General features: G+C 39.0%; 7 protein-coding genes across 7 annotated transcripts in view; all 7 read right to left on the bottom strand.

Annotated features, from left to right (window-relative positions):
* The window catches only part of LOC124336792 (glycine-rich cell wall structural protein 1.0-like), a 6,066-nt gene extending 5,077 nt beyond the window's left edge, over positions 1-989 (bottom strand). Inside the window, exons 1-3 of the mRNA XM_046790587.1 lie at positions 938-989; positions 284-760; positions 15-207 (exon numbers count right to left, since the gene is read on the bottom strand). Coding sequence (XP_046646543.1) covers positions 15-207; positions 284-760; positions 938-946 — 679 coding nt within the window. The 5' untranslated portion in view covers positions 947-989. The remainder of the gene's footprint in view (positions 1-14; positions 208-283; positions 761-937) is intronic.
* Positions 1-19,262, bottom strand: part of LOC124336794 (glycine-rich cell wall structural protein 1.0-like) — a 28,941-nt gene extending 9,679 nt beyond the window's left edge. Inside the window, exons 1-3 of the mRNA XM_046790591.1 lie at positions 19,211-19,262; positions 18,557-19,033; positions 18,190-18,481 (exon numbers count right to left, since the gene is read on the bottom strand). Coding sequence (XP_046646547.1) covers positions 18,190-18,481; positions 18,557-19,033; positions 19,211-19,219 — 778 coding nt within the window. The 5' untranslated portion in view covers positions 19,220-19,262. The remainder of the gene's footprint in view (positions 1-18,189; positions 18,482-18,556; positions 19,034-19,210) is intronic.
* On the bottom strand, positions 2,059-3,166 carry LOC124336797 (pro-resilin-like). The gene is made up of 3 exons (XM_046790594.1): positions 3,076-3,166; positions 2,585-2,971; positions 2,059-2,511 (listed from the first exon to the last, which is right to left on the bottom strand). The coding sequence occupies exons 1-3, from the start codon at positions 3,082-3,084 to the stop codon at positions 2,134-2,136; spliced, it is 774 nt and encodes a 257-aa protein (XP_046646550.1). The 5' UTR covers positions 3,085-3,166; the 3' UTR covers positions 2,059-2,133.
* On the bottom strand, positions 4,176-5,591 carry LOC124336793 (glycine-rich cell wall structural protein 1.0-like). The gene is made up of 3 exons (XM_046790588.1): positions 5,540-5,591; positions 4,886-5,362; positions 4,176-4,810 (listed from the first exon to the last, which is right to left on the bottom strand). Exons 1-3 carry the CDS (start codon positions 5,546-5,548, stop codon positions 4,268-4,270), a joined length of 1,029 nt encoding a protein of 342 aa, XP_046646544.1. The 5' UTR covers positions 5,549-5,591; the 3' UTR covers positions 4,176-4,267.
* LOC124336795 (glycine-rich cell wall structural protein 1.0-like) lies at positions 8,778-10,193 on the bottom strand. The gene is made up of 3 exons (XM_046790592.1): positions 10,142-10,193; positions 9,488-9,964; positions 8,778-9,412 (listed from the first exon to the last, which is right to left on the bottom strand). The coding sequence occupies exons 1-3, from the start codon at positions 10,148-10,150 to the stop codon at positions 8,870-8,872; spliced, it is 1,029 nt and encodes a 342-aa protein (XP_046646548.1). The 5' UTR covers positions 10,151-10,193; the 3' UTR covers positions 8,778-8,869.
* Positions 13,380-14,795, bottom strand: LOC124336796 (glycine-rich cell wall structural protein 1.0-like). Its single transcript, XM_046790593.1, has 3 exons — positions 14,744-14,795; positions 14,090-14,566; positions 13,380-14,014 (listed from the first exon to the last, which is right to left on the bottom strand). Exons 1-3 carry the CDS (start codon positions 14,750-14,752, stop codon positions 13,472-13,474), a joined length of 1,029 nt encoding a protein of 342 aa, XP_046646549.1. The 5' UTR covers positions 14,753-14,795; the 3' UTR covers positions 13,380-13,471.
* A 1,069-nt stretch (positions 19,263-20,331) lies between the features above and the next one.
* On the bottom strand, positions 20,332-21,439 carry LOC124338146 (pro-resilin-like). Its single transcript, XM_046792222.1, has 3 exons — positions 21,349-21,439; positions 20,858-21,244; positions 20,332-20,784 (listed from the first exon to the last, which is right to left on the bottom strand). The coding sequence occupies exons 1-3, from the start codon at positions 21,355-21,357 to the stop codon at positions 20,407-20,409; spliced, it is 774 nt and encodes a 257-aa protein (XP_046648178.1). The 5' UTR covers positions 21,358-21,439; the 3' UTR covers positions 20,332-20,406.
* Between the last annotated feature and the right edge of the window lie 422 nt (positions 21,440-21,861).

Here is a 21,861-nt window from a genome sequence, read left to right as displayed (position 1 = left end):
GAATTGAGCTTCACCTTCGTACTTGACGTCAGCGACGTAGCCGTTTTCGTCAGCGCGATAGGAAACGATCTGAGTGCGGCCATCGGGGAGAAGAACGCGGTAAGATCCGATCACAACTTTGCCGTCACTTTTGGCTTCATGGGCGTAGTCGTTCTTGGTTGGCTCGTCCTTAACTTCCCAGGCGAATTCGTAGGGCATCGGAGGTTGCTATTTAACGAATTTAATCAAACATACAAAATTGAATTAGCATTGCGATAGAAAATTATTGTAGAATTGTTTTAACCTCTTGTTCGTAGGATGAAGCGGATGTAGAAGGTTTAGAGTTTCCGTTTCCGTTGTAAGTATTGGTTGGTTTTTGCTGGCCGTTTGATGCACTGCCATATCCTTGTCCAGCTCCAGCGCTAGCTGAGGCCTGAACCCCACCGTAGCCCTGTTGCTGCTGGGCAGCTCCTCCTTGAGCACCATAACCTTGTCCAGCTCCAGCGGCACCTCCAGCCGGAGCAGCACCATACCCTTGTTGCTGTTGTGCGGCAGCGGCTCCTCCTTGAGTGCCGTATCCTTGTCCAGCTCCTGCGCTAGCTGAAGCCTGAGCACCACCATAACCCTGTTGAGAGGCACCGGACTGAGCTCCGTAACCCTGCTGTTGCAGTTGTTGTTGTCCAGCTTGGCCACCGTAACCCTGCTGTTTTTGACCGGCTACTGAACCATAGCCTTGCGGGTTTGCCACAGCCACTGCAATGAACGCGGCTAATACTATGTACTATTTTAATTAAAAAGTAAAAGAAAAAATTTGAAATTAGTTGAAAGTTAGATTGATTTATTAATAAACTGATTTACTTCTTTTTTAGGAAAAAAAAATATTTAAAATGATTTTGAAAATGATTTTGTTTGAGATAATACAATTTAGCAACAAGCTGACCATTTCGTGCTAACTTACTTTGCTCATTTTGTTGAGAGAAGATTATTTGAACACTTCAGAGAAGGAACTGATGATTTCATGTGAACGTAAGCCATTCTTTATATACTGAATTCGAAGCTCACCAACAGGCAACAACGACACCCTGAGCCGGTTTCTAATAGATGGCAGCAATCAAGTAGTTCGTGCGCACACAGAAAAGGAGTCGACTTTTGCCTTTCCCTTTATGTCCCTCCCTTGTAGGATGGTCGATTTTTGCGTAACCATAACCAACTTGATGATCAGGACTTTTCTTCCTTACTTCATAATTCAACCATATCAACTCTCCTCCTTTCACTTTCAAAAGCTGAAATTATCTAAACGAAACAAATTTAAAAAATGACTTTGTGGCAAACAACAAAAAATCGGATGAAAGGGAAATTATTCATGTAAACACTATTATACGGTAGGGTTAATTAACATTTGGTAAAGTAAACGTTATATGCTTTTAGTAACTTGGAATAAATTTTCATCCTATTTTGACGAATTTCAAATAAAATTGTTTTATGTGAAATTTAATATTCTTTCAAAACTTAGGTCTATAGTATCAGATAGAAGCCAATAGTTCCACAAGAAAATAGAATGCAGTAAATGCAGGATATAATTATTCGACCACTGAGCTTTATTTTCGTACAAAATTAAGCCACTAGAATTCAAAATCTCACAATGTTATTACGATTCGTTACCTAATGCTGAAACAAAACTAAAGACATTAAGCATATTATTTAATTTCCGCTGAATAAGCTTAATTTTAATCCAGAAGATGAATCTAAACATCTATTAATGGTTACCGAATGTTACGATACTAATCACAGATAATTTCAGAACAGAACAGTTTATCAAAAACAAAATTAATTAAGGTGAATGATTTTCCGTTTGAAAGTATGAATCGCAAATTGCAACACCAATTTTTTTTTCTGTTACTAAAATAAAATTCACAAATTACAAATGATCTGAACATGGCATAAGTAATATTTACAATCGTAGTATTCAGATAGATATCGTTCATGTAAAAGCAGCATTTCACTGATACGTGAGTTTTACTAATTTAATAGGAAATACTCTAGAAGTCTCAAGACGGAATGAAAATATTTTTGACAAAATTAAGTAGATTTAAAATTTATTTAATATACAAATATTTTGAATTGCGCAACACACAAACATTTAATTTCGTAGAACTAATAGGAGTTGGGTTTGTTTCCATTTGGTTTTGCGCTTCCATTTCCGTTGCCACTGCTTGCGTAGTTGTTGCCACCGTTTCCAGTTCCGGCTCCGTAGTTATTACTGCCATTTCCAGCTCCAGCTGATGCTCCAGCTCCATAGTTGCCGTTGCCTCCGGATGGTGCGGGGAATTGGGCTTCGCCTTCGTATTTCACATCAGCGACGTAGCCGTTTTCATCAGCGCGGTAAGAAACAATTTGAGTGCGGCCATCAGGGAGAAGAACGCGGTAAGAACCAGTCACAACTTTACCGTCGCTCTTGGCTTCATGGGCGTAGTCATTCTTAGTTGGCTCGTCCTTAACTTCCCAGGCGAATTCATAGGGCATCGGGGGTTGCTGTTTAATAGAATAAATTAAACATTTGAAATTAGGATATAGATGGGGAAAAACGTAAAACACATTTTCCAACCTCTTGTTCGTAAGATGAAGCGGACGCAGAAGGTTTTGAGTTTCCGTTGCCATTTCCGTTGTAGGTGTTGGTTGGTTTCTGCTGTCCACTTGATGCACCGCCATATGATGCAGCTCCACCAGCACCTCCAGACTGAGCGCCACCGTATCCCTGTTGCTGCTGAGTGGATCCTCCTTGAGCACCATAACCCTGACCAGCTCCGGTGCTAGCTGATGCCTGAGCCCCATAACCTTGTTGAGAGGCACCAGACTGGCCTCCGTAACCCTGTTGTTGCTGTTGCTGTTGACCAGCTTGTCCACCGTAGCCCTGTTGTTGTTGCCCGGCTCCTGAACCATAGCCTTGTGGCTTTGCCACCACCACGACAATCAAAGCGGCTAAAACGACGAACTGTTTAAAATAAGATAGTTAATTAAAATGCGTTTCAAAATAATTTAAAAAATAAAATTTAGACACGAAATGAATGATCAAACTAGCTAGCGATTCTAACTTACTTTATTCATGCTGCAGAGAGAAGATGATTTGAACACTTCAGAAAAGGAACTGATGATTTTGTGTGGAACCAAGTCGCCTTTATATACCGAAGAAGCTCACCATCAACCAACACCTCTAGCAAGTTTCCCAAAAGATGGCAGTAATCAAGTAGCTCGTGCACACATATGAAAGGAGTAGGCATTTTCCTTTCCCTTGTCATGTCCCGGCCTCCCTACCAGGTGGGGGTGGTCGATTCTTGCATAGCCAACCGGGTGATCTTCTTCTTCTGTACTTCACATACCAACCAATTCAACTATATAAGCTCTTCTCCTTTCACTTTTTTTAAAAAGAAATTACCTCAATGGAACAAATAAAAAAAGGAATAACGTTTCGGCAAAGCAATAGAAACTTATTAGAAAATGGAAATTATTCACTTATTATTAACTATGGTAGCTATACGGTAGATTAAACCAAGATAAGCTTTAGTAAATAAATGAATGCTATAGATTTTATTCTATTGTATTACGACAAATTACAAAAAAGACTTGTAAACATAAAAAAAAATAAGTGCCCTGATGTCGGAAATTTATAAAAAGTACATACGAAGTTTTTTTTTTTAAGTGCCGAATTATTCAAAATTATAGAATATAGAAAACATTTTAACTTCTTAATATTGTACGTTTATTTATACAAAATCCTAAGAAAAATTTAAAAAAAATCATTTTCGGCTTGATAATCTTTTTTAATCGATCACATGAGAATCAATTGATGTTTCTCTTTGAGTGTGAATCGCAATTTATGTATGTAAGGACAAATTTATGCAATATGAAATTTTTTTATTATTTAAAGAATCTCTCGCAAAATTTCATTAAAAACGTTCGTGGTTTGTCTTTAATTTAATGCTTCATAGTTCATATGTTGATTTTATAAAGCAGAATTGTTGAATACGAAAGTGAAAGGCTTCAAAATGTATAACAGACCATTTTACAAGTGAAAAGTGTTAAAAAAATGTTTTTCCCGTTTTCATCCTACCACCGTACTTCAGTTCGAATTTTGTTCGCAAAAGATAAGCGAATAAACAACCAAGCAGGTGAGAAAAAAAGAATATTGGTTTTTGAAATTAGGTATATTATTAAAGTGTATTTCAATTTCAGGGTGGTTCATACAAAAATATTTGAATTACGCAACACACAAACATTAAATTTTATAATTTTAATAAGCGCTGGATTTGTTGCCATTGCCATTTGGCTTTGCTCCATTTCCACTGCCATATCCACTGTTTCCATTTCCGCTGCTGCCGTAGTTGTTTCCACCGTTTCCAGCTCCAGCTGAAGCTCCAGCTCCGTAGTTGTTGCCACCGTTTCCAGCTCCAGCTGAAGCTCCAGCTCCGTAGTTGTTGCCACCGTTTCCAGCTCCAGCTGATGCTCCAGCCCCGTAGTTGTTGCCACCGTTTCCAGCTGCAGATGAAGCTCCAGCTCCGTAATTGTTGCCGCCATTTCCAGCTGATGCTCCAGCTCCGTAGTTGCCATTGCCTCCGGATGGTGCGGGGAATTGAGCTTCACCTTCGTACTTGACGTCAGCGACGTAGCCGTTTTCGTCAGCGCGATAGGAAACGATCTGAGTGCGGCCATCGGGGAGAAGAACGCGGTAAGATCCGATCACAACTTTGCCGTCACTTTTGGCTTCATGGGCGTAGTCGTTCTTGGTTGGCTCGTCCTTAACTTCCCAGGCGAATTCGTAGGGCATCGGAGGTTGCTATTTAACGAATTTAATCAAACATACAAAATTGAATTAGCATTGCGATAGAAAATTATTGTAGAATTGTTTAACCTCTTGTTCGTAGGATGAAGCGGATGTAGAAGGTTTAGAGTTTCCGTTTCCGTTGTAAGTATTGGTTGGTTTTTGCTGGCCGTTTGATGCACTGCCATATCCTTGTCCAGCTCCAGCGCTAGCTGAGGCCTGAACCCCACCGTAGCCCTGTTGCTGCTGGGCAGCTCCTCCTTGAGCACCATAACCTTGTCCAGCTCCAGCGGCACCTCCAGCCGGAGCAGCACCATACCCTTGTTGCTGTTGTGCGGCAGCGGCTCCTCCTTGAGTGCCGTATCCTTGTCCAGCTCCTGCGCTAGCTGAAGCCTGAGCACCACCATAACCCTGTTGAGAGGCACCGGACTGAGCTCCGTAACCCTGCTGTTGCAGTTGTTGTTGTCCAGCTTGGCCACCGTAACCCTGCTGTTTTTGACCGGCTACTGAACCATAGCCTTGCGGGTTTGCCACAGCCACTGCAATGAACGCGGCTAATACTATGTACTATTTTAATTAAAAAGTAAAAGAAAAAATTTGAAATTAGTTGAAAGTTAGATTGATTTATTAATAAACTGATTTACTTCTTTTTTAGGAAAAAAAAATATTTAAAATGATTTTGAAAATGATTTTGTTTGAGATAATACAATTTAGCAACAAGCTGACCATTTCGTGCTAACTTACTTTGCTCATTTTGTTGAGAGAAGATTATTTGAACACTTCAGAGAAGGAACTGATGATTTCATGTGAACGTAAGCCATTCTTTATATACTGAATTCGAAGCTCACCAACAGGCAACAACGACACCCTGAGCCGGTTTCTAATAGATGGCAGCAATCAAGTAGTTCGTGCGCACACAGAAAAGGAGTCGACTTTTGCCTTTCCCTTTATGTCCCTCCCTTGTAGGATGGTCGATTTTTGCGTAACCATAACCAACTTGATGATCAGGACTTTTCTTCCTTACTTCATAATTCAACCATATCAACTCTCCTCCTTTCACTTTCAAAAGCTGAAATTATCTAAACGAAACAAATTTAAAAAATGACTTTGTGGCAAACAACAAAAAATCGGATGAAAGGGAAATTATTCATGTAAACACTATTATACGGTAGGGTTAATTAACATTTGGTAAAGTAAACGTTATATGCTTTTAGTAACTTGGAATAAATTTTCATCCTATTTTGACGAATTTCAAATAAAATTGTTTTATGTGAAATTTAATATTCTTTCAAAACTTAGGTCTATAGTATCAGATAGAAGCCAATAGTTCCACAAGAAAATAGAATGCAGTAAATGCAGGATATAATTATTCGACCACTGAGCTTTATTTTCGTACAAAATTAAGCCACTAGAATTCAAAATCTCACAATGTTATTACGATTCGTTACCTAATGCTGAAACAAAACTAAAGACATTAAGCATATTATTTAATTTCCGCTGAATAAGCTTAATTTTAATCCAGAAGATGAATCTAAACATCTATTAATGGTTACCGAATGTTACGATACTAATCACAGATAATTTCAGAACAGAACAGTTTATCAAAAACAAAATTAATTAAGGTGAATGATTTTCCGTTTGAAAGTATGAATCGCAAATTGCAACACCAATTTTTTTTTCTGTTACTAAAATAAAATTCACAAATTACAAATGATCTGAACATGGCATAAGTAATATTTACAATCGTAGTATTCAGATAGATATCGTTCATGTAAAAGCAGCATTTCACTGATACGTGAGTTTTACTAATTTAATAGGAAATACTCTAGAAGTCTCAAGACGGAATGAAAATATTTTTGACAAAATTAAGTAGATTTAAAATTTATTTAATATACAAATATTTTGAATTGCGCAACACACAAACATTTAATTTCGTAGAACTAATAGGAGTTGGGTTTGTTTCCATTTGGTTTTGCGCTTCCATTTCCGTTGCCACTGCTTGCGTAGTTGTTGCCACCGTTTCCAGTTCCGGCTCCGTAGTTATTACTGCCATTTCCAGCTCCAGCTGATGCTCCAGCTCCATAGTTGCCGTTGCCTCCGGATGGTGCGGGGAATTGGGCTTCGCCTTCGTATTTCACATCAGCGACGTAGCCGTTTTCATCAGCGCGGTAAGAAACAATTTGAGTGCGGCCATCAGGGAGAAGAACGCGGTAAGAACCAGTCACAACTTTACCGTCGCTCTTGGCTTCATGGGCGTAGTCATTCTTAGTTGGCTCGTCCTTAACTTCCCAGGCGAATTCATAGGGCATCGGGGGTTGCTGTTTAATAGAATAAATTAAACATTTGAAATTAGGATATAGATGGGGAAAAACGTAAAACACATTTTCCAACCTCTTGTTCGTAAGATGAAGCGGACGCAGAAGGTTTTGAGTTTCCGTTGCCATTTCCGTTGTAGGTGTTGGTTGGTTTCTGCTGTCCACTTGATGCACCGCCATATGATGCAGCTCCACCAGCACCTCCAGACTGAGCGCCACCGTATCCCTGTTGCTGCTGAGTGGATCCTCCTTGAGCACCATAACCCTGACCAGCTCCGGTGCTAGCTGATGCCTGAGCCCCATAACCTTGTTGAGAGGCACCAGACTGGCCTCCGTAACCCTGTTGTTGCTGTTGCTGTTGACCAGCTTGTCCACCGTAGCCCTGTTGTTGTTGCCCGGCTCCTGAACCATAGCCTTGTGGCTTTGCCACCACCACGACAATCAAAGCGGCTAAAACGACGAACTGTTTAAAATAAGATAGTTAATTAAAATGCGTTTCAAAATAATTTAAAAAATAAAATTTAGACACGAAATGAATGATCAAACTAGCTAGCGATTCTAACTTACTTTATTCATGCTGCAGAGAGAAGATGATTTGAACACTTCAGAAAAGGAACTGATGATTTTGTGTGGAACCAAGTCGCCTTTATATACCGAAGAAGCTCACCATCAACCAACACCTCTAGCAAGTTTCCCAAAAGATGGCAGTAATCAAGTAGCTCGTGCACACATATGAAAGGAGTAGGCATTTTCCTTTCCCTTGTCATGTCCCGGCCTCCCTACCAGGTGGGGGTGGTCGATTCTTGCATAGCCAACCGGGTGATCTTCTTCTTCTGTACTTCACATACCAACCAATTCAACTATATAAGCTCTTCTCCTTTCACTTTTTTTAAAAAGAAATTACCTCAATGGAACAAATAAAAAAAGGAATAACGTTTCGGCAAAGCAATAGAAACTTATTAGAAAATGGAAATTATTCACTTATTATTAACTATGGTAGCTATACGGTAGATTAAACCAAGATAAGCTTTAGTAAATAAATGAATGCTATAGATTTTATTCTATTGTATTACGACAAATTACAAAAAAGACTTGTAAACATAAAAAAAAATAAGTGCCCTGATGTCGGAAATTTATAAAAAGTACATACGAAGTTTTTTTTTAAAAGTGCCGAATTATTCAAAATTATAGAATATAGAAAACATTTTAACTTCTTAATATTGTACGTTTATTTATACAAAATCCTAAGAAAAATTTAAAAAAAATCATTTTCGGCTTGATAATCTTTTTTAATCGATCACATGAGAATCAATTGATGTTTCTCTTTGAGTGTGAATCGCAATTTATGTATGTAAGGACAAATTTATGCAATATGAAATTTTTTTATTATTTAAAGAATCTCTCGCAAAATTTCATTAAAAACGTTCGTGGTTTGTCTTTAATTTAATGCTTCATAGTTCATATGTTGATTTTATAAAGCAGAATTGTTGAATACGAAAGTGAAAGGCTTCAAAATGTATAACAGACCATTTTACAAGTGAAAAGTGTTAAAAAAATGTTTTTCCCGTTTTCATCCTACCACCGTACTTCAGTTCGAATTTTGTTCGCAAAAGATAAGCGAATAAACAACCAAGCAGGTGAGAAAAAAAGAATATTGGTTTTTGAAATTAGGTATATTATTAAAGTGTATTTCAATTTCAGGGTGGTTCATACAAAAATATTTGAATTACGCAACACACAAACATTAAATTTTATAATTTTAATAAGCGCTGGATTTGTTGCCATTGCCATTTGGCTTTGCTCCATTTCCACTGCCATATCCACTGTTTCCATTTCCGCTGCTGCCGTAGTTGTTTCCACCGTTTCCAGCTCCAGCTGAAGCTCCAGCTCCGTAGTTGTTGCCACCGTTTCCAGCTCCAGCTGAAGCTCCAGCTCCGTAGTTGTTGCCACCGTTTCCAGCTCCAGCTGATGCTCCAGCCCCGTAGTTGTTGCCACCGTTTCCAGCTGCAGATGAAGCTCCAGCTCCGTAATTGTTGCCGCCATTTCCAGCTGATGCTCCAGCTCCGTAGTTGCCATTGCCTCCGGATGGTGCGGGGAATTGAGCTTCACCTTCGTACTTGACGTCAGCGACGTAGCCGTTTTCGTCAGCGCGATAGGAAACGATCTGAGTGCGGCCATCGGGGAGAAGAACGCGGTAAGATCCGATCACAACTTTGCCGTCACTTTTGGCTTCATTGGCGTAGTCGTTCTTGGTTGGCTCGTCCTTAACTTCCCAGGCGAATTCGTAGGGCATCGGAGGTTGCTATTTAACGAATTTAATCAAACATACAAAATTGAATTAGCATTGCGATAGAAAATTATTGTAGAATTGTTTAACCTCTTGTTCGTAGGATGAAGCGGATGTAGAAGGTTTAGAGTTTCCGTTTCCGTTGTAAGTATTGGTTGGTTTTTGCTGGCCGTTTGATGCACTGCCATATCCTTGTCCAGCTCCAGCGCTAGCTGAGGCCTGAACCCCACCGTAGCCCTGTTGCTGCTGGGCAGCTCCTCCTTGAGCACCATAACCTTGTCCAGCTCCAGCGGCACCTCCAGCCGGAGCAGCACCATACCCTTGTTGCTGTTGTGCGGCAGCGGCTCCTCCTTGAGTGCCGTATCCTTGTCCAGCTCCTGCGCTAGCTGAAGCCTGAGCACCACCATAACCCTGTTGAGAGGCACCGGACTGAGCTCCGTAACCCTGCTGTTGCAGTTGTTGTTGTCCAGCTTGGCCACCGTAACCCTGCTGTTTTTGACCGGCTACTGAACCATAGCCTTGCGGGTTTGCCACAGCCACTGCAATGAACGCGGCTAATACTATGTACTATTTTAATTAAAAAGTAAAAGAAAAAATTTGAAATTAGTTGAAAGTTAGATTGATTTATTAATAAACTGATTTACTTCTTTTTTAGGAAAAAAAAATATTTAAAATGATTTTGAAAATGATTTTGTTTGAGATAATACAATTTAGCAACAAGCTGACCATTTCGTGCTAACTTACTTTGCTCATTTTGTTGAGAGAAGATTATTTGAACACTTCAGAGAAGGAACTGATGATTTCATGTGAACGTAAGCCATTCTTTATATACTGAATTCGAAGCTCACCAACAGGCAACAACGACACCCTGAGCCGGTTTCTAATAGATGGCAGCAATCAAGTAGTTCGTGCGCGCACAGAAAAGGAGTCGACTTTTGCCTTTCCCTTTATGTCCCTCCCTTGTAGGATGGTCGATTTTTGCGTAACCATAACCAACTTGATGATCAGGACTTTTCTTCCTTACTTCATAATTCAACCATATCAACTCTCCTCCTTTCACTTTCAAAAGCTGAAATTATCTAAACGAAACAAATTTAAAAAATGACTTTGTGGCAAACAACAAAAAATCGGATGAAAGGGAAATTATTCATGTAAACACTATTATACGGTAGGGTTAATTAACATTTGGTAAAGTAAACGTTATATGCTTTTAGTAACTTGGAATAAATTTTCATCCTATTTTGACGAATTTCAAATAAAATTGTTTTATGTGAAATTTAATATTCTTTCAAAACTTAGGTCTATAGTATCAGATAGAAGCCAATAGTTCCACAAGAAAATAGAATGCAGTAAATGCAGGATATAATTATTCGACCACTGAGCTTTATTTTCGTACAAAATTAAGCCACTAGAATTCAAAATCTCACAATGTTATTACGATTCGTTACCTAATGCTGAAACAAAACTAAAGACATTAAGCATATTATTTAATTTCCGCTGAATAAGCTTAATTTTAATCCAGAAGATGAATCTAAACATCTATTAATGGTTACCGAATGTTACGATACTAATCACAGATAATTTCAGAACAGAACAGTTTATCAAAAACAAAATTAATTAAGGTGAATGATTTTCCGTTTGAAAGTATGAATCGCAAATTGCAACACCAATTTTTTTTTCTGTTACTAAAATAAAATTCACAAATTACAAATGATCTGAACATGGCATAAGTAATATTTACAATCGTAGTATTCAGATAGATATCGTTCATGTAAAAGCAGCATTTCACTGATACGTGAGTTTTACTAATTTAATAGGAAATACTCTAGAAGTCTCAAGACGGAATGAAAATATTTTTGACAAAATTAAGTAGATTTAAAATTTATTTAATATACAAATATTTTGAATTGCGCAACACACAAACATTTAATTTCGTAGAACTAATAGGAGTTGGGTTTGTTTCCATTTGGTTTTGCGCTTCCATTTCCGTTGCCACTGCTTGCGTAGTTGTTGCCACCGTTTCCAGTTCCGGCTCCGTAGTTATTACTGCCATTTCCAGCTCCAGCTGATGCTCCAGCTCCATAGTTGCCGTTGCCTCCGGATGGTGCGGGGAATTGGGCTTCGCCTTCGTATTTCACATCAGCGACGTAGCCGTTTTCATCAGCGCGGTAAGAAACAATTTGAGTGCGGCCATCAGGGAGAAGAACGCGGTAAGAACCAGTCACAACTTTACCGTCGCTCTTGGCTTCATGGGCGTAGTCATTCTTAGTTGGCTCGTCCTTAACTTCCCAGGCGAATTCATAGGGCATCGGGGGTTGCTGTTTAATAGAATAAATTAAACATTTGAAATTAGGATATAGATGGGGAAAAACGTAAAACACATTTTCCAACCTCTTGTTCGTAAGATGAAGCGGACGCAGAAGGTTTTGAGTTTCCGTTGCCATTTCCGTTGTAGGTGTTGGTTGGTTTCTGCTGTCCACTTGATGCACCGCCATATGATGCAGCTCCACCAGCACCTCCAGACTGAGCGCCACCGTATCCCTGTTGCTGCTGAGTGGATCCTCCTTGAGCACCATAACCCTGACCAGCTCCGGTGCTAGCTGATGCCTGAGCCCCATAACCTTGTTGAGAGGCACCAGACTGGCCTCCGTAACCCTGTTGTTGCTGTTGCTGTTGACCAGCTTGTCCACCGTAGCCCTGTTGTTGTTGCCCGGCTCCTGAACCATAGCCTTGTGGCTTTGCCACCACCACGACAATCAAAGCGGCTAAAACGACGAACTGTTTAAAATAAGATAGTTAATTAAAATGCGTTTCAAAATAATTTAAAAAATAAAATTTAGACACGAAATGAATGATCAAACTAGCTAGCGATTCTAACTTACTTTATTCATGCTGCAGAGAGAAGATGATTTGAACACTTCAGAAAAGGAACTGATGATTTTGTGTGGAACCAAGTCGCCTTTATATACCGAAGAAGCTCACCATCAACCAACACCTCTAGCAAGTTTCCCAAAAGATGGCAGTAATCAAGTAGCTCGTGCACACATATGAAAGGAGTAGGCATTTTCCTTTCCCTTGTCATGTCCCGGCCTCCCTACCAGGTGGGGGTGGTCGATTCTTGCATAGCCAACCGGGTGATCTTCTTCTTCTGTACTTCACATACCAACCAATTCAACTATATAAGCTCTTCTCCTTTCACTTTTTTTAAAAAGAAATTACCTCAATGGAACAAATAAAAAAAGGAATAACGTTTCGGCAAAGCAATAGAAACTTATTAGAAAATGGAAATTATTCACTTATTATTAACTATGGTAGCTATACGGTAGATTAAACCAAGATAAGCTTTAGTAAATAAATGAATGCTATAGATTTTATTCTATTGTATTACGACAAATTACAAAAAAGACTTGTAAACATAAAAAAAAATAAGTGCCCTGATGTCGGAAATTTATAAAAAGTACATACGAAGTTTTTTTTTAAAAGTGCCGAATTATTCAAAATTATAGAATATAGAAAACATTTTAACTTCTTAATATTGTACGTTTATTTATACAAAATCCTAAGAAAAATTTAAAAAAAATCATTTTCGGCTTGATAATCTTTTTTAATCGATCACATGAGAATCAATTGATGTTTCTCTTTGAGTGTGAATCGCAATTTATGTATGTAAGGACAAATTTATGCAATATGAAATTTTTTTATTATTTAAAGAATCTCTCGCAAAATTTCATTAAAAACGTTCGTGGTTTGTCTTTAATTTAATGCTTCATAGTTCATATGTTGATTTTATAAAGCAGAATTGTTGAATACGAAAGTGAAAGGCTTCAAAATGTATAACAGACCATTTTACAAGTGAAAAGTGTTAAAAAAATGTTTTTCCCGTTTTCATCCTACCACCGTACTTCAGTTCGAATTTTGTTCGCAAAAGATAAGCGAATAAACAACCAAGCAGGTGAGAAAAAAAGAATATTGGTTTTTGAAATTAGGTATATTATTAAAGTGTATTTCAATTTCAGGGTGGTTCATACAAAAATATTTGAATTACGCAACACACAAACATTAAATTTTATAATTTTAATAAGCGCTGGATTTGTTGCCATTGCCATTTGGCTTTGCTCCATTTCCACTGCCATATCCACTGTTTCCATTTCCGCTGCTGCCGTAGTTGTTTCCACCGTTTCCAGCTCCAGCTGAAGCTCCAGCTCCGTAGTTGTTGCCACCGTTTCCAGCTCCAGCTGAAGCTCCAGCTCCGTAGTTGTTGCCACCGTTTCCAGCTCCAGCTGATGCTCCAGCCCCGTAGTTGTTGCCACCGTTTCCAGCTGCAGATGAAGCTCCAGCTCCGTAATTGTTGCCGCCATTTCCAGCTGATGCTCCAGCTCCGTAGTTGCCATTGCCTCCGGATGGTGCGGGGAATTGAGCTTCACCTTCGTACTTGACGTCAGCGACGTAGCCGTTTTCGTCAGCGCGATAGGAAACGATCTGAGTGCGGCCATCGGGGAGAAGAACGCGGTAAGATCCGATCACAACTTTGCCGTCACTTTTGGCTTCATTGGCGTAGTCGTTCTTGGTTGGCTCGTCCTTAACTTCCCAGGCGAATTCGTAGGGCATCGGAGGTTGCTATTTAACGAATTTAATCAAACATACAAAATTGAATTAGCATTGCGATAGAAAATTATTGTAGAATTGTTTAACCTCTTGTTCGTAGGATGAAGCGGATGTAGAAGGTTTAGAGTTTCCGTTTCCGTTGTAAGTATTGGTTGGTTTTTGCTGGCCGTTTGATGCACTGCCATATCCTTGTCCAGCTCCAGCGCTAGCTGAGGCCTGAACCCCACCGTAGCCCTGTTGCTGCTGGGCAGCTCCTCCTTGAGCACCATAACCTTGTCCAGCTCCAGCGGCACCTCCAGCCGGAGCAGCACCATACCCTTGTTGCTGTTGTGCGGCAGCGGCTCCTCCTTGAGTGCCGTATCCTTGTCCAGCTCCTGCGCTAGCTGAAGCCTGAGCACCACCATAACCCTGTTGAGAGGCACCGGACTGAGCTCCGTAACCCTGCTGTTGCAGTTGTTGTTGTCCAGCTTGGCCACCGTAACCCTGCTGTTTTTGACCGGCTACTGAACCATAGCCTTGCGGGTTTGCCACAGCCACTGCAATGAACGCGGCTAATACTATGTACTATTTTAATTAAAAAGTAAAAGAAAAAATTTGAAATTAGTTGAAAGTTAGATTGATTTATTAATAAACTGATTTACTTCTTTTTTAGGAAAAAAAAATATTTAAAATGATTTTGAAAATGATTTTGTTTGAGATAATACAATTTAGCAACAAGCTGACCATTTCGTGCTAACTTACTTTGCTCATTTTGTTGAGAGAAGATTATTTGAACACTTCAGAGAAGGAACTGATGATTTCATGTGAACGTAAGCCATTCTTTATATACTGAATTCGAAGCTCACCAACAGGCAACAACGACACCCTGAGCCGGTTTCTAATAGATGGCAGCAATCAAGTAGTTCGTGCGCACACAGAAAAGGAGTCGACTTTTGCCTTTCCCTTTATGTCCCTCCCTTGTAGGATGGTCGATTTTTGCGTAACCATAACCAACTTGATGATCAGGACTTTTCTTCCTTACTTCATAATTCAACCATATCAACTCTCCTCCTTTCACTTTCAAAAGCTGAAATTATCTAAACGAAACAAATTTAAAAAATGACTTTGTGGCAAACAACAAAAAATCGGATGAAAGGGAAATTATTCATGTAAACACTATTATACGGTAGGGTTAATTAACATTTGGTAAAGTAAACGTTATATGCTTTTAGTAACTTGGAATAAATTTTCATCCTATTTTGACGAATTTCAAATAAAATTGTTTTATGTGAAATTTAATATTCTTTCAAAACTTAGGTCTATAGTATCAGATAGAAGCCAATAGTTCCACAAGAAAATAGAATGCAGTAAATGCAGGATATAATTATTCGACCACTGAGCTTTATTTTCGTACAAAATTAAGCCACTAGAATTCAAAATCTCACAATGTTATTACGATTCGTTACCTAATGCTGAAACAAAACTAAAGACATTAAGCATATTATTTAATTTCCGCTGAATAAGCTTAATTTTAATCCAGAAGATGAATCTAAACATCTATTAATGGTTACCGAATGTTACGATACTAATCACAGATAATTTCAGAACAGAACAGTTTATCAAAAACAAAATTAATTAAGGTGAATGATTTTCCGTTTGAAAGTATGAATCGCAAATTGCAACACCAATTTTTTTTTCTGTTACTAAAATAAAATTCACAAATTACAAATGATCTGAACATGGCATAAGTAATATTTACAATCGTAGTATTCAGATAGATATCGTTCATGTAAAAGCAGCATTTCACTGATACGTGAGTTTTACTAATTTAATAGGAAATACTCTAGAAGTCTCAAGACGGAATGAAAATATTTTTGACAAAATTAAGTAGATTTAAAATTTATTTAATATACAAATATTTTGAATTGCGCAACACACAAACATTTAATTTCGTAGAACTAATAGGAGTTGGGTTTGTTTCCATTTGGTTTTGCGCTTCCATTTCCGTTGCCACTGCTTGCGTAGTTGTTGCCACCGTTTCCAGTTCCGGCTCCGTAGTTATTACTGCCATTTCCAGCTCCAGCTGATGCTCCAGCTCCATAGTTGCCGTTGCCTCCGGATGGTGCGGGGAATTGGGCTTCGCCTTCGTATTTCACATCAGCGACGTAGCCGTTTTCATCAGCGCGGTAAGAAACAATTTGAGTGCGGCCATCAGGGAGAAGAACGCGGTAAGAACCAGTCACAACTTTACCGTCGCTCTTGGCTTCATGGGCGTAGTCATTCTTAGTTGGCTCGTCCTTAACTTCCCAGGCGAATTCATAGGGCATCGGGGGTTGCTGTTTAATAGAATAAATTAAACATTTGAAATTAGGATATAGATGGGGAAAAACGTAAAACACATTTTCCAACCTCTTGTTCGTAAGATGAAGCGGACGCAGAAGGTTTTGAGTTTCCGTTGCCATTTCCGTTGTAGGTGTTGGTTGGTTTCTGCTGTCCACTTGATGCACCGCCATATGATGCAGCTCCACCAGCACCTCCAGACTGAGCGCCACCGTATCCCTGTTGCTGCTGAGTGGATCCTCCTTGAGCACCATAACCCTGACCAGCTCCGGTGCTAGCTGATGCCTGAGCCCCATAACCTTGTTGAGAGGCACCAGACTGGCCTCCGTAACCCTGTTGTTGCTGTTGCTGTTGACCAGCTTGTCCACCGTAGCCCTGTTGTTGTTGCCCGGCTCCTGAACCATAGCCTTGTGGCTTTGCCACCACCACGACAATCAAAGCGGCTAAAACGACGAACTGTTTAAAATAAGATAGTTAATTAAAATGCGTTTCAAAATAATTTAAAAAATAAAATTTAGACACGAAATGAATGATCAAACTAGCTAGCGATTCTAACTTACTTTATTCATGCTGCAGAGAGAAGATGATTTGAACACTTCAGAAAAGGAACTGATGATTTTGTGTGGAACCAAGTCGCCTTTATATACCGAAGAAGCTCACCATCAACCAACACCTCTAGCAAGTTTCCCAAAAGATGGCAGTAATCAAGTAGCTCGTGCACACATATGAAAGGAGTAGGCATTTTCCTTTCCCTTGTCATGTCCCGGCCTCCCTACCAGGTGGGGGTGGTCGATTCTTGCATAGCCAACCGGGTGATCTTCTTCTTCTGTACTTCACATACCAACCAATTCAACTATATAAGCTCTTCTCCTTTCACTTTTTTTAAAAAGAAATTACCTCAATGGAACAAATAAAAAAAGGAATAACGTTTCGGCAAAGCAATAGAAACTTATTAGAAAATGGAAATTATTCACTTATTATTAACTATGGTAGCTATACGGTAGATTAAACCAAGATAAGCTTTAGTAAATAAATGAATGCTATAGATTTTATTCTATTGTATTACGACAAATTACAAAAAAGACTTGTAAACATAAAAAAAAATAAGTGCCCTGATGTCGGAAATTTATAAAAAGTACATACGAAGTTTTTTTTTAAAAGTGCCGAATTATTCAAAATTATAGAATATAGAAAACATTTTAACTTCTTAATATTGTACGTTTATTTATACAAAATCCTAAGAAAAATTTAAAAAAAATCATTTTCGGCTTGATAATCTTTTTTAATCGATCACATGAGAATCAATTGATGTTTCTCTTTGAGTGTGAATCGCAATTTATGTATGTAAGGACAAATTTATGCAATATGAAATTTTTTTATTATTTAAAGAATCTCTCGCAAAATTTCATTAAAAACGTTCGTGGTTTGTCTTTAATTTAATGCTTCATAGTTCATATGTTGATTTTATAAAGCAGAATTGTTGAATACGAAAGTGAAAGGCTTCAAAATGTATAACAGACCATTTTACAAGTGAAAAGTGTTAAAAAAATGTTTTTCCCGTTTTCATCCTACCACCGTACTTCAGTTCGAATTTTGTTCGCAAAAGATAAGCGAATAAACAACCAAGCAGGTGAGAAAAAAAGAATATTGGTTTTTGAAATTAGGTATATTATTAAAGTGTATTTCAATTTCAGGGTGGTTCATACAAAAATATTTGAATTACGCAACACACAAACATTAAATTTTATAATTTTAATAAGCGCTGGATTTGTTGCCATTGCCATTTGGCTTTGCTCCATTTCCACTGCCATATCCACTGTTTCCATTTCCGCTGCTGCCGTAGTTGTTGCCACCGTTTCCAGCTGCAGATGAAGCTCCAGCTCCGTAATTGTTGCCGCCATTTCCAGCTGATGCTCCAGCTCCGTAGTTGCCATTGCCTCCGGATGGTGCGGGGAATTGAGCTTCACCTTCGTACTTGACGTCAGCGACGTAGCCGTTTTCGTCAGCGCGATAGGAAACGATCTGAGTGCGGCCATCGGGGAGAAGAACGCGGTAAGATCCGATCACAACTTTGCCGTCACTTTTGGCTTCATTGGCGTAGTCGTTCTTGGTTGGCTCGTCCTTAACTTCCCAGGCGAATTCGTAGGGCATCGGAGGTTGCTATTTAACGAATTTAATCAAACATACAAAATTGAATTAGCATTGCGATAGAAAATTATTGTAGAATTGTTTAACCTCTTGTTCGTAGGATGAAGCGGATGTAGAAGGTTTAGAGTTTCCGTTTCCGTTGTAAGTATTGGTTGGTTTTTGCTGGCCGTTTGATGCACTGCCATATCCTTGTCCAGCTCCAGCGCTAGCTGAGGCCTGAACCCCACCGTAGCCCTGTTGCTGCTGGGCAGCTCCTCCTTGAGCACCATAACCTTGTCCAGCTCCAGCGGCACCTCCAGCCGGAGCAGCACCATACCCTTGTTGCTGTTGTGCGGCAGCGGCTCCTCCTTGAGTGCCGTATCCTTGTCCAGCTCCTGCGCTAGCTGAAGCCTGAGCACCACCATAACCCTGTTGAGAGGCACCGGACTGAGCTCCGTAACCCTGCTGTTGCAGTTGTTGTTGTCCAGCTTGGCCACCGTAACCCTGCTGTTTTTGACCGGCTACTGAACCATAGCCTTGCGGGTTTGCCACAGCCACTGCAATGAACGCGGCTAATACTATGTACTATTTTAATTAAAAAGTAAAAGAAAAAATTTGAAATTAGTTGAAAGTTAGATTGATTTATTAATAAACTGATTTACTTCTTTTTTAGGAAAAAAAAATATTTAAAATGATTTTGAAAATGATTTTGTTTGAGATAATACAATTTAGCAACAAGCTGACCATTTCGTGCTAACTTACTTTGCTCATTTTGTTGAGAGAAGATTATTTGAACACTTCAGAGAAGGAACTGATGATTTCATGTGAACGTAAGCCATTCTTTATATACTGAATTCGAAGCTCACCAACAGGCAACAACGACACCCTGAGCCGGTTTCTAATAGATGGCAGCAATCAAGTAGTTCGTGCGCGCACAGAAAAGGAGTCGACTTTTGCCTTTCCCTTTATGTCCCTCCCTTGTAGGATGGTCGATTTTTGCGTAACCATAACCAACTTGATGATCAGGACTTTTCTTCCTTACTTCATAATTCAACCATATCAACTCTCCTCCTTTCACTTTCAAAAGCTGAAATTATCTAAACGAAACAAATTTAAAAAATGACTTTGTGGCAAACAACAAAAAATCGGATGAAAGGGAAATTATTCATGTAAACACTATTATACGGTAGGGTTAATTAACATTTGGTAAAGTAAACGTTATATGCTTTTAGTAACTTGGAATAAATTTTCATCCTATTTTGACGAATTTCAAATAAAATTGTTTTATGTGAAATTTAATATTCTTTCAAAACTTAGGTCTATAGTATCAGATAGAAGCCAATAGTTCCACAAGAAAATAGAATGCAGTAAATGCAGGATATAATTATTCGACCACTGAGCTTTATTTTCGTACAAAATTAAGCCACTAGAATTCAAAATCTCACAATGTTATTACGATTCGTTACCTAATGCTGAAACAAAACTAAAGACATTAAGCATATTATTTAATTTCCGCTGAATAAGCTTAATTTTAATCCAGAAGATGAATCTAAACATCTATTAATGGTTACCGAATGTTACGATACTAATCACAGATAATTTCAGAACAGAACAGTTTATCAAAAACAAAATTAATTAAGGTGAATGATTTTCCGTTTGAAAGTATGAATCGCAAATTGCAACACCAATTTTTTTTTCTGTTACTAAAATAAAATTCACAAATTACAAATGATCTGAACATGGCATAAGTAATATTTACAATCGTAGTATTCAGATAGATATCGTTCATGTAAAAGCAGCATTTCACTGATACGTGAGTTTTACTAATTTAATAGGAAATACTCTAGAAGTCTCAAGACGGAATGAAAATATTTTTGACAAAATTAAGTAGATTTAAAATTTATTTAATATACAAATATTTTGAATTGCGCAACACACAAACATTTAATTTCGTAGAACTAATAGGAGTTGGGTTTGTTTCCATTTGGTTTTGCGCTTCCATTTCCGTTGCCACTGCTTGCGTAGTTGTTGCCACCGTTTCCAGTTCCGGCTCCGTAGTTATTACTGCCATTTCCAGCTCCAGCTGATGCTCCAGCTCCATAGTTGCCGTTGCCTCCGGATGGTGCGGGGAATTGGGCTTCGCCTTCGTATTTCACATCAGCGACGTAGCCGTTTTCATCAGCGCGGTAAGAAACAATTTGAGTGCGGCCATCAGGGAGAAGAACGCGGTAAGAACCAGTCACAACTTTACCGTCGCTCTTGGCTTCATGGGCGTAGTCATTCTTAGTTGGCTCGTCCTTAACTTCCCAGGCGAATTCATAGGGCATCGGGGGTTGCTGTTTAATAGAATAAATTAAACATTTGAAATTAGGATATAGATGGGGAAAAACGTAAAACACATTTTCCAACCTCTTGTTCGTAAGATGAAGCGGACGCAGAAGGTTTTGAGTTTCCGTTGCCATTTCCGTTGTAGGTGTTGGTTGGTTTCTGCTGTCCACTTGATGCACCGCCATATGATGCAGCTCCACCAGCACCTCCAGACTGAGCGCCACCGTATCCCTGTTGCTGCTGAGTGGATCCTCCTTGAGCACCATAACCCTGACCAGCTCCGGTGCTAGCTGATGCCTGAGCCCCATAACCTTGTTGAGAGGCACCAGACTGGCCTCCGTAACCCTGTTGTTGCTGTTGCTGTTGACCAGCTTGTCCACCGTAGCCCTGTTGTTGTTGCCCGGCTCCTGAACCATAGCCTTGTGGCTTTGCCACCACCACGACAATCAAAGCGGCTAAAACGACGAACTGTTTAAAATAAGATAGTTAATTAAAATGCGTTTCAAAATAATTTAAAAAATAAAATTTAGACACGAAATGAATGATCAAACTAGCTAGCGATTCTAACTTACTTTATTCATGCTGCAGAGAGAAGATGATTTGAACACTTCAGAAAAGGAACTGATGATTTTGTGTGGAACCAAGTCGCCTTTATATACCGAAGAAGCTCACCATCAACCAACACCTCTAGCAAGTTTCCCAAAAGATGGCAGTAATCAAGTAGCTCGTGCACACATATGAAAGGAGTAGGCATTTTCCTTTCCCTTGTCATGTCCCGGCCTCCCTACCAGGTGGGGGTGGTCGATTCTTGCATAGCCAACCGGGTGATCTTCTTCTTCTGTACTTCACATACCAACCAATTCAACTATATAAGCTCTTCTCCTTTCACTTTTTTTAAAAAGAAATTACCTCAATGGAACAAATAAAAAAAGGAATAACGTTTCGGCAAAGCAATAGAAACTTATTAGAAAATGGAAATTATTCACTTATTATTAACTATGGTAGCTATACGGTAGATTAAACCAAGATAAGCTTTAGTAAATAAATGAATGCTATAGATTTTATTCTATTGTATTACGACAAAT

The sequence above is a fragment of the Daphnia pulicaria genome, chromosome 4, assembly GCF_021234035.1.
Source record: "Daphnia pulicaria isolate SC F1-1A chromosome 4, SC_F0-13Bv2, whole genome shotgun sequence".
NCBI lineage: Eukaryota > Metazoa > Arthropoda > Branchiopoda > Diplostraca > Daphniidae > Daphnia > Daphnia pulicaria.
This window is presented reverse-complemented; position numbering and strand designations above follow the sequence as displayed.